The sequence below is a fragment of the Cyprinodon tularosa genome, unplaced genomic scaffold (assembly GCF_016077235.1).
Source record: "Cyprinodon tularosa strain WSP-4 unplaced genomic scaffold, ASM1607723v1 ctg120, whole genome shotgun sequence".
Classification (NCBI taxonomy): domain Eukaryota; kingdom Metazoa; phylum Chordata; class Actinopteri; order Cyprinodontiformes; family Cyprinodontidae; genus Cyprinodon; species Cyprinodon tularosa.
This window is the reverse complement of record NW_024038004.1, coordinates 1127815-1141232: the sequence shown is the minus strand read 5'-3', so window position 1 is coordinate 1141232 and position 13418 is coordinate 1127815. Positions and strand designations below refer to the sequence as shown.

General features: G+C 39.3%; 1 protein-coding gene across 3 annotated transcripts in view; it reads right to left on the bottom strand.

Moving 5' to 3' along the window:
• Positions 1-1021: 1021 nt before the first annotated feature.
• The window catches only part of aqr (aquarius intron-binding spliceosomal factor), a 68661-nt gene continuing 56264 nt past the window's right edge, over positions 1022-13418 (bottom strand). For 2 of the 3 annotated variants that reach the window (XM_038272770.1, XM_038272781.1), the window contains exons 33-36: positions 10700-10785; positions 6553-6727; positions 4762-4866; positions 1022-1471 (exon numbers count right to left, since the gene is read on the bottom strand). In XM_038272770.1, the coding sequence (XP_038128698.1) occupies positions 1208-1471; positions 4762-4866; positions 6553-6727; positions 10700-10785 (630 nt within the window). In that variant the 3' untranslated portion in view covers positions 1022-1207. The remainder of the gene's footprint in view (positions 1472-4761; positions 4867-6552; positions 6728-10699; positions 10786-13418) is intronic. The other variant, XM_038272791.1, reaches the window with a different exon arrangement.

Genomic DNA, 13418 nt, shown 5'->3' with positions numbered 1-13418 from the left:
GAGGAACATACATTTCAACGCTTCTAACTTCCACTTGCTACCTTGCAGAGGTTCAACACAGGGAATCCTAATAAAATACAATGAAATCTTTGGTTGAACAAGTTCCACATGTAGGAGTTTTTAAAGAATCTGTAGTAAATCTGACTTTAATTAGAAAATCAGAGAGAAAAATATTACTCATGTAAAATTATTTCAGATAACTGGCTAATATGGTAAATTATAAAAAATATCAGTTTAAACCACCATTCCAAGAAACAAGTAAGTCCAACCGCCTGCTCTACTTTGACCCTTTACCTCAACTGCCCTGAGTTTATACAATAAGAGAGAAGAAACAAGGGGGAAAAAAAAGACATTTCATGGCATTCCACTTGACTGCAGAAAATGGTGTCTCTCCGCATCCATCAACACATGGATCTCCAGCAGGTCCCTGAACTGGCCCAGGCACAAGCAGCTGTGCAGCCGACCTGCTGCTCTATCAGGCAGCCTGAGGTATGATGTAACAACGACCAACCTCCTGTGCATTATAATGAACGAATTTCCAGTCTGTATTTTCACCCCCAGGGTTGTGGACCCTGTTAAACTCTTAATCATAAATAATTTATGTTAACATCACCAAGCGCTGCTAAAATTTGGATTAAAGATATCTCCCTTGATTTTAACACATATAAGGGCTTTCATCATCCTTGATATTAACTGAAGCGTACAGCATTTTCAGAACTGGACACAGATATATGAATGGTGAAGAATTGAATATTACTGGTTGAATGACTGTACTCCTAGAGGGCACGGTGAAATCCCCCAGCATGCACAGTGAAGTGACTGACCTACAAATGCAGCTTAGTAGCAGTCTGCATTGCTGGTGTGGGTTGAGCCAGTCACAGCTGAGTTAAGATTAACATGAATGGGTGGATGTATCATGACAAAGAGGTTATTTGATAGAGTGAGACAGTGATTATGATTGGAGACAAAGTGCATTATCAGCTTTGGTGGCTGCATGTAAAGAAACAGGTCACTAAAGATAAAAAAAGATTTCATATTTTTTTAATAAAGCACTAAGTTAAAAAAGATAACCTGTTCACAAAAAACAAGTAAATAAAACGATCAAAAAGATTTAAGTAGAAAACAGATCTAGCATCAATAACATCACATTTCCTTAATGAAGGATTTCATTTCTCTGCATAGAGAGGCAAGAGCAGTAAAGGATCCTTTACTGCTCTTGCTCCTCCTCCTCCTCATCATCACTGTCGCTGTCTCTGCCTGGATGCTCTGGCATCTTCGCCGGGCCAACTGTATCCTGGTTGCCCTCTTCCTCCTTGGCGTTCTCTGCCTTTGGCTCGGAGCTTGTCTCTCCTGGGGTTTCCTGCTCCATGGGAGTTTCTGGCTGTGTTTCCTCTGTGCTTCCCTGCTCCGTCTTGCCTGCAGCATCTTCCTTGGTTTGCTGTGGAGGCAGAGCCAGTTTCTGCTGTTGCTGCTGAGAAAACCAAAGACAGGGTTTAAACCAAAGGAAAATGCTATTTACACTTTTTTGCCGATACAAAAAATTTACATCAGACTCAGAAGGTCTCAGGAAACAGTTTGTGCATCTTTTCGTTAACAGATTTTATAAAATAGAAATGTTATCTTGAGTTATTTTAAAAATACTTAAAGCTACAGTGTGTAATAATTACAGGCATATAAAGTCAGAAATTTAATATATTATACATAACTATGTTATTTATCATCACCTATGAGCTCAGCCTTTTAACCATAATATTTGCGTTGCCTTAGAATTCGTTATTTATAATTACATAGGAGCGGGTCTCGCAGCCATGGAGGCAGACATCTTTGCGCTACGGCAAGCGCAGAGGCAACAAACTAGCAATTGCGAGATCTCCCATGACGCTCGAAAATAACTACGGCAAGTTGAGAGAGATTAACTGAGACGGTACTGAACAGTAGATGGCAGTATTATGCCTGAGAAGCGTTTAGTCTGCCTGAAACCAAAGAAGAAGAAGAAGCAGGTATACTGCGCATCAGTAACAAGAAAGGTGAACAAGGCGGCAGGCGTGAGTGACTTTGCAAACTGTTTGGCACTGTTTGGCCAAACATCAGACGAATGGAGGATCATGCCTACTCTGTATCACAACGAAAAGCGGCGGACACCGAACCCCCGTCATCTAAGAAGCGGAAACACGACGAGAATAAACGCAAGCGTGACAAGAAACGACAAAAAACACGGATCAACATTGGCACGGCATTTACACGATGGAAGTCACTGATGGAGGAAAAAGGTTTTCAAAGTGACGCTCAAGTTGCCAGTTTTCTCTTGGACAGGTAATTAATCCTACACACACAATTGTCTAATATCACTGCAGTTTTTGGAGTACAGGATGCTCAGACCTGTCTAAAACAATAACATGCTGCGTGATGATGCTGTTACTCTCCAGTATACTTATACAGCAACGTCCCTGACGTTTCATAGGTAATGATTCAGTAATTTTCTGTAAAATAATTTTCTGGATATATACCTCGGTTACTTCTCTCCGGCTCCTTTGGAGATCTTCAAGCCTTTCTTCCTCTGCTCTCACCCCGCTGGCACCCCTCTCTCGCCTGGCCCTAGCTGCACGGCCTCCCTGCCCTCTCCCTCTTCCTCGCCTTGTAACCCCCGTGCCACCAAAATGACTTGGACTCTGTAAACGGGGAATATATATTCTTCCAGCGAACACAATCTCGCTGTTAAACTAATGACTACAATTACTTCGTCTGTTTATATCACCATGCAAAGCAGCTCACCAAAACGTCACAACGACGTAGAAAAAATAACGGGTATATTTATTATCTTAAGTCTACATGAAATCTATACCCTACACAGACTAATGAAATACTATCTGTAAAATTATCTATGTAAACAAACCTCATCACTTGAGAAGGTAGGTGATGCGGACGTCGTGGAAGACATTTTGTCCCGTAACGCTCGCCATACTGTTGGGGGGGAGAAGCGGTGGGGGGGAGATGTTCATGTTGCTGCGGTCTGCACTCTGACCGCTAGATGTCGCTGAAAATTACACACTGTAGCTTTAAAAGTTTAATTCGGGTGTTGATGACAGTCTGCTTTAACAGATTTGGAAACAGGAGTGCAGGGGGAACTCAATGGATTGCTGGTTTGACTTAAAATAGACCTAGGAAACAATGAAATGTGCGGTGAATTTTTTAAGCTCAGTGCTTAAAAATGAAATATTTTATTTTTTTATAATTGTAACCTGCTTTTGAATATGTGTCATTTTCATTGAGACACTGAATTTTTTGGGGATTATATTACATATGAGATTAGTGCGAGAAGCTGGGCCTGTAGTGGTCTGCTCTCTAAACGCATCTTATGTTGTTTTTACATTCTTATTGTGTTGGGCTGAAATGTCGTAAAACAGCATCAATAAAGATCAATAGATTATAGAGCGCACCTCACTATGAGCCGCACCCACTAGATTTTTTGAAAAACTGGAAACATTCATATATAAGCAGCATTGGGCTATAATCCGCTGATATCTACTGAACTGTCTCCCACCAAACCTGTAGGGGGAGCTCTACATATAGCCCCTTTAGTAGGGATGAAGAAGAAGGCTAGTTCCCTGTTAACTTGTTGGCTCACAGCAGTAAGAGCTTCTATTGAAAGATGGGGCTTAGCCAGCTTTTTATTTCAGCTCTGCAGAAGCTGAGCCCAGTCTCTTCACTGGTTTGGCAGGTTTACTGCAGTAAATAAATGGTTAAAGGTGTGAATTCTGGACATTTGTTCTCCGTCGAGTATGCTGCTAGCAAGTTCTTGTGCTAAATAAAAATTAGCCCCTTATTCTCTCATTTCCAACTTTGACTTCACCCTCTGGTGGTTAGGAAAAAAATCACAGAAAAGCCACAACTTCTTATAAGCTGCATGGTTCATAACGTGCGAAAAAAGTAGCAGCTTATACTCCGGAAAATACGGTAGCTTTTTACAAATCAGGTCAGTCAAGACCTGATTTGTACCTTTAACCCTAAATGCTCGACCCAAAAAAAAAAAAAAAAAAAAAAAAAAATCTGTACCATTACTTTACACACTGTCATTTATCTATTTTTTTTTAAAGAAAATTAGCAAAATCTCAATCATATTTGATGAAGAGCACCCGTCAATATGAGATTTCAAGTCCTGCTCAAACTGGAATCCAGGCCTGGAATTGGACTAGGCCATTCTTTCACACCAACATCCAATGATCCAAACTATGAGTACGAAAACCATAGAAGGAGGGATGCTTTGCTGCAGCTTAAAAACGCGTGTCTGCTTCAACATGTCTGAATCACAAACCAATGTAATTAGTGACACTCTGCAGTTTAGCTGCATGCTGTGGAAATGATTAAGCTAATTAATTTAGAAGGCCTGGGCTTTAATTATCAACAGGCGGACTCTATTTATTAGCCATTTCTAAAGATCCTTGGCTTGGGCTGGATTTTATTTGAGTTAAAATAAATCAGAAGGGTTAAATAGAAATGAGAGATACAGTTGTCTGAATTTGTTTTCTTTTGTGCTCATTTTTCTCATTTAAAAATACCACAAGGTTTGTTACTGTAACACAATAAAACATGAAAAGTCATGAGACATTAATACTTTTACAAAATTCCGTAAAAATGTATATATGTACTTAGCAGAGAAAAACTACTAGCTCTGCTCACCAACCCTTTTTTAATACTAGAGCCTTACCAGGTAGTCATTTTTTTAGACAAGCTCCAACATTATGGTAATGAAAGGTGGTTTACCTGTCTGTACTTCTGGGAGGTCTGGATCATGTGCATGTACATGTTGTACACAAAGTTTGTCATCTCTGGCATGTCCTTGATGATTTGGTCCGGCCGCTCGTCTCGCTAAAGGAGAAGACGGGGAGAAAACTATTTGATGATCCAAAATGTAATGAAAGAAATTAAAAATCAGCAGCTCCCCCTACTTTGTCAGACTTAACATTTATTAAATGCACCACAGGAGGTTTTATGGATTTACAGCTAAATCAGTGAGGAGATCACAATTTATCCCTAAACACAAATTTTCCCTCCAGCCACCACGTCTCAAAGGCTAATGAAACCAAGTGCAGAATGCAGAGTCAGTAATTCGTAATTGGACACCATTAGTATGCAGACCATCTCTTGCAGCTTAAACTGCAGAGTGAGATGAGCAGAATATTTTAACTGATGACAGACTTGTGTTTCGTTAAGAGCAAATATGCTCTCTGAATTTAAACTGGCTTCATGTCAGAGTCAGAGAGACAGGAGTCTTCCTGACTACAACCTAAATGTTAAAGGATTATCTGGAGGAAATAACTATTCAAACTAATGTATGACTAGAAATTCAACGTATATGTACAGCAAGACATTACTCTTACAGCTTTATTATATTTTTACTTCTGTGTCAGATTTCAATATTCTCAGATCACGAAGCAACCCAAACGTGTCCCTGCATGAAAGAAGAAATCCTCAACCTAATCTAATGACTGCCATCAAGCATTTGTGTTTTTTTTTTTTTTTTTTAATGGCTTAAACAGCCAACAAATCATTTTTGTTGGCTAATCCTCCTTGAAAGAATCTCCACTGTTTTATGTGTTTCTGATTGCTAATATAATAGTGTTCATTGTGTGACTTCAGGTGTTATGGTTCTGTTCTTAGTTTGGAGCAGAAAGTGTTGCTTTTTGAGATCTTTTGAACCAACTTCATGTTGTATGACAGCTTGTACTTACCATTATTGTTATTATCAATCTGAAAAATTTCCTCTCGCATACTGTTATGTTTTGAGGTCTGTGACCTCACACTTGATGGGAAAGTCTGAGTTTGGCAGCTGAGATTCTCGCAAAGCGTGAATACTTGGAGGCAAAAAAAACCCAACATTTTTTTGTTCTTCCAACCATGAGGAAAAAAAATAATATCTGGGTTCTTGTTTCATTTTTTTCTGTTAAATGATCTTCAAGTTATTTTGTTCCAGGATGGCAAGGGAAACTGAGCCTTTTTTGGTTTATTTTTCCTTAACACATAAAATCCTGTTAAAACATGGTTAAAACACTGTATGCAAATACTTCTATGCAGCAAGTCAGCTCCTGTTTTAGCTAGGTTAAATAGCTTCTGATCCTACTCATCAGGTTGTCGGACAAAATCTGCATGTGCGTGTTAGCAGGAAAGCTTTACCAACCGTAGATGGACATGCTAAGCAGGGGCCGCATGTGTGTGCCCAAATGAGCTGTCCCTCATGGGGATGAGAACTCGAGAGTCACAGAAAGTGTCAGAGGCTGCAGGGTTTTTTAGGCTGCCCCGTTGCCACAGCCAGTGAGAAGCAATGACCAGACAACAGCCGTGTCATGCTGGCCTGGCCTGGGGATTCATAGACAGATCTTTAGGGGTTAATTTTGTGTTTCCTGTAGTCACCAAAGATCCCTACAGACTGCTGTTAACAGATCAGTCTCTATGTGAAAAGTAGCAAAATGACTTAAGTCCATGTAGGACCAGCTGTAACTGTCCAACTTTTGATGACAAAGGTAAAAGTAATAACAGAAGAGACGATATACGTACAGGCTGTTCCTGGCTGTAGTACTCATGTGGTCTGATGTGCAGCTGCAGCGGTCTGGCAGTGAGCTGCTTGAAGGCGGGAGTCAACTCAAAGCAGTTTTCGAACAGTGACACCCGGGCAAAGATGTACAGACCCAATCTGGCTCTCGACATGGCTACCACAAGACGCCTCACGTCCCTGTGGAGGGAGAAGGACAGAAAAGAAAACAGCTGGGAATTGGTTTGCCATTAAGGGAAAGACATATTCAATGAGACATGAGTGGGAGCGGAAAGAAACTGTGAAATTAGCGAACCATCTGTGGGGGGGCAAAAACAAAAACTTAGATCAGGGTTAAAGTATAGGTGGGAAAGAAACAGGCAGTTTAGTGTAGAAAGAGGGAAGGTTTTAGGAAGGATGAGCAGGAGTAGGTGAGCGGCACAAATATAGAAGCTGAGAGAAAAGAAAGAAAGGGCGGCAAGGGGGGGAGATAAGCTGTGGAGAGAAAGGCAGAAGGTAGAGCGTAGAGGAAGGGGCAGATTTAGGTTACTTTTCTTGCCATCTAAAAGCATTAAAAGATTAGGAGGGAGAGAGGAGTAATTTCTGTAGGAAGGAAGACTATTCCCGCTCTGTATGTTCCAACTACCAACATGTTTCTTTAAAGTACTTTGCTGTCAAGGAATGCTAAAAAGAAAATGTAAATGCACCCCCCCTGCATAAATATGACCAAATCTGGTTTATATGTACATCATGCAGAAACCTTTTCAGGGGAATGTGGACCATTTCAGGTTTTCCTATTAATGGTACTGATGTTTTAAAAAACGAGGGCAGCTTCATGTCTAATTTAGATCACAACTGTCCAGTTTATTTAGTCTTTATGCCATTAGAAAAACAATCCTTTCAATATGCATGATGAATGCCATTACTAATTCTTCCCACCCTTTTTATTTTTTATTTTTTGCAGGCTTATTGGAGCCGCTTAGCAGGGTATGGCTATTTAACACTATATGGGTGCCTAGTGACCCTCACTAGAAGCATAAACAACTTTGTCTATATTAGCAAAAAACCCAAAAACTAACAGAGCTATAGAAATGAGGACAGAGCTGTGGAGGACATGAAGCAATCATGAAGCGTGGATGCCTGTGGACATGGCAGCGCTGAGAGGACCACCTGAGCTGAGCTGTGACACGATGGGACAAAGTGGATGGGAAGCCACCCCCTTCATGTGTCTGTGTGTTCCCACAGCTGTTTGCTTGTGTGCCAGAGTACATCAGCAGGAAGGATTCTTCTGTCAAATCCAGGGTAAGTTCATCATGTGGTCAGCTGTGTGCCTTGTTGTCATGGCAGTAGATTGCCAAGAGGCGAGATGAGGGTTTGATGTGGGGGAAGGGGGGAAGCATGACTGGTAAGGGTGCAGTCAGTGGTAGGCAACAGTAATCCCAGTATGTCTCCTAGCGAACCATTCAAAGGTTTTTGTGCCTCTATTATATGAATGAATCACTAGTTAAAGGTGTGTAAAAAGCAGAGTAAGCTTTGATTTTGTAGCTTACTAAGAATATAAGAAATGAGAGATATTCACATTTAAATTACATTCCAGAAGATGTCAAATGAGGAAATCTGTGAAATCTTGCAGTACTTTATATTCAGAGGTGTGTGGTGCTTGAAGAACATTTCAAAGACTGGAAAAGTCTAAATGCTACCAGTCTGTTCAGTAGAGGGAGAAAAAACCATGGCAGGTAGAGAAATGTGCCAAAAAAAACAAAACAACATATTTATTAATACTGTTTCTAAAACTTTTGACCAGACATGCCTTGCCAATGTCTGCTAACCATTCCCAACCTAAAAAAGTTCATAGATCTTCTCCATCTGAAGTACACCACTTTGATTATTGGATTAGTGGACAATTTGGGGTTATTAAACATGCTACGAAGTTGCTCCGCAATTCAGGGAGCGAGAGAAAGGTGACGCTCGTTTATTTAAAACAGGGGCAGATGAGTTTATTTCCCGAAATTGTACAGTAATGCTTTTTCATTAAATGGATGTCTTCTCCATTAGATTTAGATCACTGTGACGAGACGGGTAGCCTGGCTGGCTCAAAGGCTGGCAGCTCACGTTCACTGCCTTCTGTTTTCGGCGAGGCAGGCAGAAATAGAATGTCCCAGGCGAAGATGGACAAATTTCACCGTGCACTTACCAAGTTCATTGTTTCACAGAATCAATAAGAGAATCGATAAGGAATCAAATCGCTTCACAGAATCGATAAGGGAATCAGAATCCTAAAAAATCTTATCAATTACAAACCCTAAATATCATGCAAATTATCATTGGGTTAAAAAGGTGAGCCTCGATTTCTTCAAATAGTCCTATTCTTTGGTGCTTGCTTAGTGGCATCTCTTTATTTTATTACTTCCCCATCTTGTGTGTATAATAAAATAACTAGGTTTAAATTACAACAGTGCCTTAACAACTTTAATCACAAACCATAGCAATCTATGGTTAAAGCAAAGTTCAATAATCATTTTATGCAGGTTGTGAGCAAATAAGATGAGATGAAATCTGGCAGGCATGAAAAGAAACACTTTTTAGGGCAATGAAAGAACCACAGGTTCAAATTTATGTTCAGGGCCATCACTTAGTGTGTGCTGTTGACAGAGAACTGGATTATGATGATTTTGATGCAGGAGAGTGGGGGCCATAGATCCGATGCAAGCCCATCCACTGACCTATTAAACAATCTAAATGTATGTAAGACAGTAAAATATGTGAGATCACATGGACGATAGAAAGGGAGGAGCATGTACTGCCAAAAAGATAAACTACACATTTTATTAGGCTAAATCTAGCAATTTTCTTATCTACCAGATAAAAAATGGCGTTTTAAGTGTTCTGGATCTGCCATGCAAAGGTTCCAAGATGAAGGCAGTTGTGCAGAGAGAGAGTATGTACTTAGCTCTAAAAGGAATGGCTTGTTATTTGCACTGGAGTAGCAATTTGCTGGCTGTCCAATACTGCAATGAAGCCGTGAGCTGTGCAATTCCAACAGCAGCTAATGTATATCAGAGCGAGCATCCAGCAAAGTTAACGAATGACTTCAGCCTTAGCTCCCTGATAATAAACCATTCGGCTTATAAAATGTAAGGATCTCATTGAGATTTTATGACAGCAGAAAGGCCACTTGACCACACAGTAGTGGAATATGGAATGAAAGAAGATAGAGTCTGGAGCAAACCGAGGTCCTATGTCTACAGATAGGAGCATGGAGGGGCTGGATGGTAAATAAAGAATCAAGCTTTAAGGGAAAATGTTATTGACAAACGTGTATTTGAGCTGTGCATTTGTAGCCTTTTTATGCTCATATAAATATTTAAATACAGAGTATTGCCTTAAGGTCATGGTTTAAATATGAATGGACAAATGGTTCGAAAGTGTCACAAAAAAATAAAGAAATTTGGATACGGGCACTGAAGCCCCTGTCACACCTTGACGATTTAGACCAGCGTATGCCTGACGTATGAAAAATCTGGCAAAAAAGCTGGATATGTTATGGGTACATTTATTATAAGTTATGAGAACTCTGAAGCATGCTGGCACGTCGACCCACGGCAAGTATGTCAATGTATGCCAGTGTATGCCTTATACGTGGGCTATAGGTTACAGTTAAGTTAATTGATCGTTGACATACGTTAATTGTAAGTTACTCTTAAGTCGTAGTGTTCAGCTTATACAAAACGTATGAGTAACTTGTTCAAGACAGCCGCTGAACGTGTTTCTAACTAACAGCTACCGTATAATGCCATTTAGCAGAATCTTCTTCTTGTGCTTTTTTTGCAAGCCCGGCACCACCGAGCACAGTGCTGCCCTCCTCAAGACACTGACTTGTGTCATTTTATGGGCATTTCGCTGCTGTGCGTGATGCATAAGTTAGGCTGTCGTTGGACATAAATTCTGGAATCATTATGAATACTCTATATATGTAATGTAAAAATACATACAAAAGTTCAGCGTATGCCAGCGTTTTAGAAGTTTTATAGGATGTTGGTCATACGTTGGCTAAATCGTTAAGTTGTGACAGGCGCTTGAGAAGCAGGGTTAGAGAGCATGAGCCATGTTAGAGATCCTCAAATAATGTATGTAATATGTTATATCAAAAAAACTGAAAAGAAAAAAGCTCACCTGAGGTGTCCCACAGCTTTGGTGCGGACCAGCGATAGGATGATGTAGTCATTCTGCTGACCCTGGAACCTGTCCACTGTTGTAACCTGCACACACAAAAGCACATTGTTATTATTCAACATTAATGCACATCTATATAAATAAAACCCATCCGATCACCAAGCTTGAGCAGCTGAGATGCTTTGCAAAGTAAACAAGTACTTGGGTTTTAAACATGTGCTGAGATTTTCCATCTTCTTCCTAATTTCTAATGTTGTTATTCTTGAGAGAAAAGTGATAAGACGCGGGCATGTTCTTGTTGGGTTGTTATCGCCGAGGGCCACATGGGCAGCCAAAAAAGTTAATGCAGCTTAAAGGGCATTTGCTATCACTAGCCTCTTAGCGGGGCCTCCTGAGAACCAGATTCAAGGTAGTAGGGGGCCGCGCGGTCAGCCACAATCAGAGGTTATTCTCAAAGGGGATGAAATGCTTGCCAAGTCCTACTCTCTGAGACTTTTTACTTTAATTAACACTGTTGGTAACTGTGCTTACTTCCACAAATGAAGAACAAAACTGTTCTTGTGCTATCACAAATATACATTACAAAATAAAAGTTTTTATTATATTTACAGTGGCTTATTTGTATCTGTGCCACTAAGGAGTAGGACTTGTGTTGTTGGCCCCTGCCTAGCAGTTAAAATTTCAGTGCTAAATGAAATTAGTTTACTTGTATTCAGTATGGATTAAAATTGATCATCTAACGTTTAAAACCAGACATACTTAAGACTGGTCAAAACTGTGTTGGATTGGTTTACACTGAACAGGGGTTTTAAAGAAGACTATTTGAAATGCTGAAACCTTTATCGTATTTATGAAAACATTAGAAGCCCTTCAGTTGAGACAAGTGTGAATACATATGGTGGGATCCTGATACAGAACCTGTGCAGAAAATGGTCTTATAAAATCAAAATAAACACTTTGTTTTTTAAGGCGAACAGTGTTGTCATGACCCTAAAATTTTAAACTCAATATCGATGCAATGAAAAATGTTCAATGCTGTTTTTAATACCATGGGAATAAAAAAAGCCAAATAATTAAATTAATAAAAAACAAAAATATTACCATAAAATTTCAATCTCAACATGAAACATGCTTTCCCAGCAGATTCAAGGATTCTATGAGTTTAATAATTGTCCAAATACATGCAAAATAAATAACCCAATAACAGAGTTTGACAAGAGCTGACATGAGATTTTATAATTGTAATGTGCCAAGAATCTAGAAATCTAAAATTTTTTAATGCCAAAATTAGTATTATATCCAGATATAGTGTTTGAGAATCCATACTTTTTAAAGCATTGATACATTAGACAACCCTATAGGAGAGTAATAGTTAGCAGGGGTTTTAAAGACATGTTATACGTTTTCATTTCAAATAACTATTCATCACTAGGTAATGATAAAGTACCAATGGTAAAAAAAAAAAGCAAAAAAAAATATATTTCATATTATGCATTATAGAATTAAGAATAATAGAACTATAATAGGAAATTCCCTTTTCCAGATCTAGAAAACAAAAAATAACTAACTTCTCCCCAAAGCACATTAAAACCCAAACCAAGACCTGATTAACAGACAAGAACAGATGCTTTATGGGAAAAAAACAAGTCTTGTTCTTCGGACACACTGCTGTACAGAACACATTGTTTTGGAGAAGCAATGTTCAGAATGAATTTAAAGCCCAACAGAAAAAGGTTAGTGTGTCCTCTATAGATTCTCACATTAGAACAGATCAATACGCTTCCATCAAGAAGCCACAAAGTCCAGGACTAGATGTCTCAACATAAGACTCAGTCATGTGAGATAAATACTGCTTGTAAAGCACAGTAACTTTAACATGTATAAAAAAATTATATGGTGAGTTTGTGCGAGTAAAAGATTGAGGGATAGGGCCAATGAGGTATTTATTCATGGCCTCCTGATGTTTATGTACGGCAGGTGAAAACCCAAAGGTAAAAAATAAGTTGTTTTTTAAGCGTATCTGGAATTGCTGTCTGTGTAATTAAACCAAACATCCATTGTATATGTGCATGCATAGATCTGTGCACATGCAAGTCGTGACAGGCTTTTTGACAGGTAGTTATTCTTGGCCCGCAGACACGGAGGCCTATATCGACAATCTCCCCAAGGTGCAGCTTTTTGCATGGTGTTTAGTTATTTATGAGGAGTCTTCCAGGGAGAGAATCGCAGAGGTCATGTCAATGTGACACACACATCTGTGGACATACAGGAGATACTGTGCTACACAAACAAACATACCAGCTATTCAAAGAAGATCATTTTCTGCCATATTTCTCATAATTGTCAGAACAAGAATGGCACACTGTCACTCACCGTCTTTCAGCTAACAAATGGATCAGGACTTTTTTTTTTTGCCAATTCATGCTAATCACCGTTTGGAATGTCCAAGCTTAGTAAGATAGATGTTTAAACTATTTGCAAGGCAATGAAAAGGGACACAAGAATTCATAAAATAATTCAAAACCTGTGTGCCAATGATGAGGAATGAAAAACTAAAATGCAGCAAGCTTTGCTTTTCCGCTAATAACCAATATATACTACTTAAACTAGACCAGTTCTACTCGAAAACAGATTTTTATGTTGCAGCTTTGTATAAAACATTAGAATGAAAACTCAAATGAACATTATCTGAGAAAGACAAAAAGGACAAACATTGTCA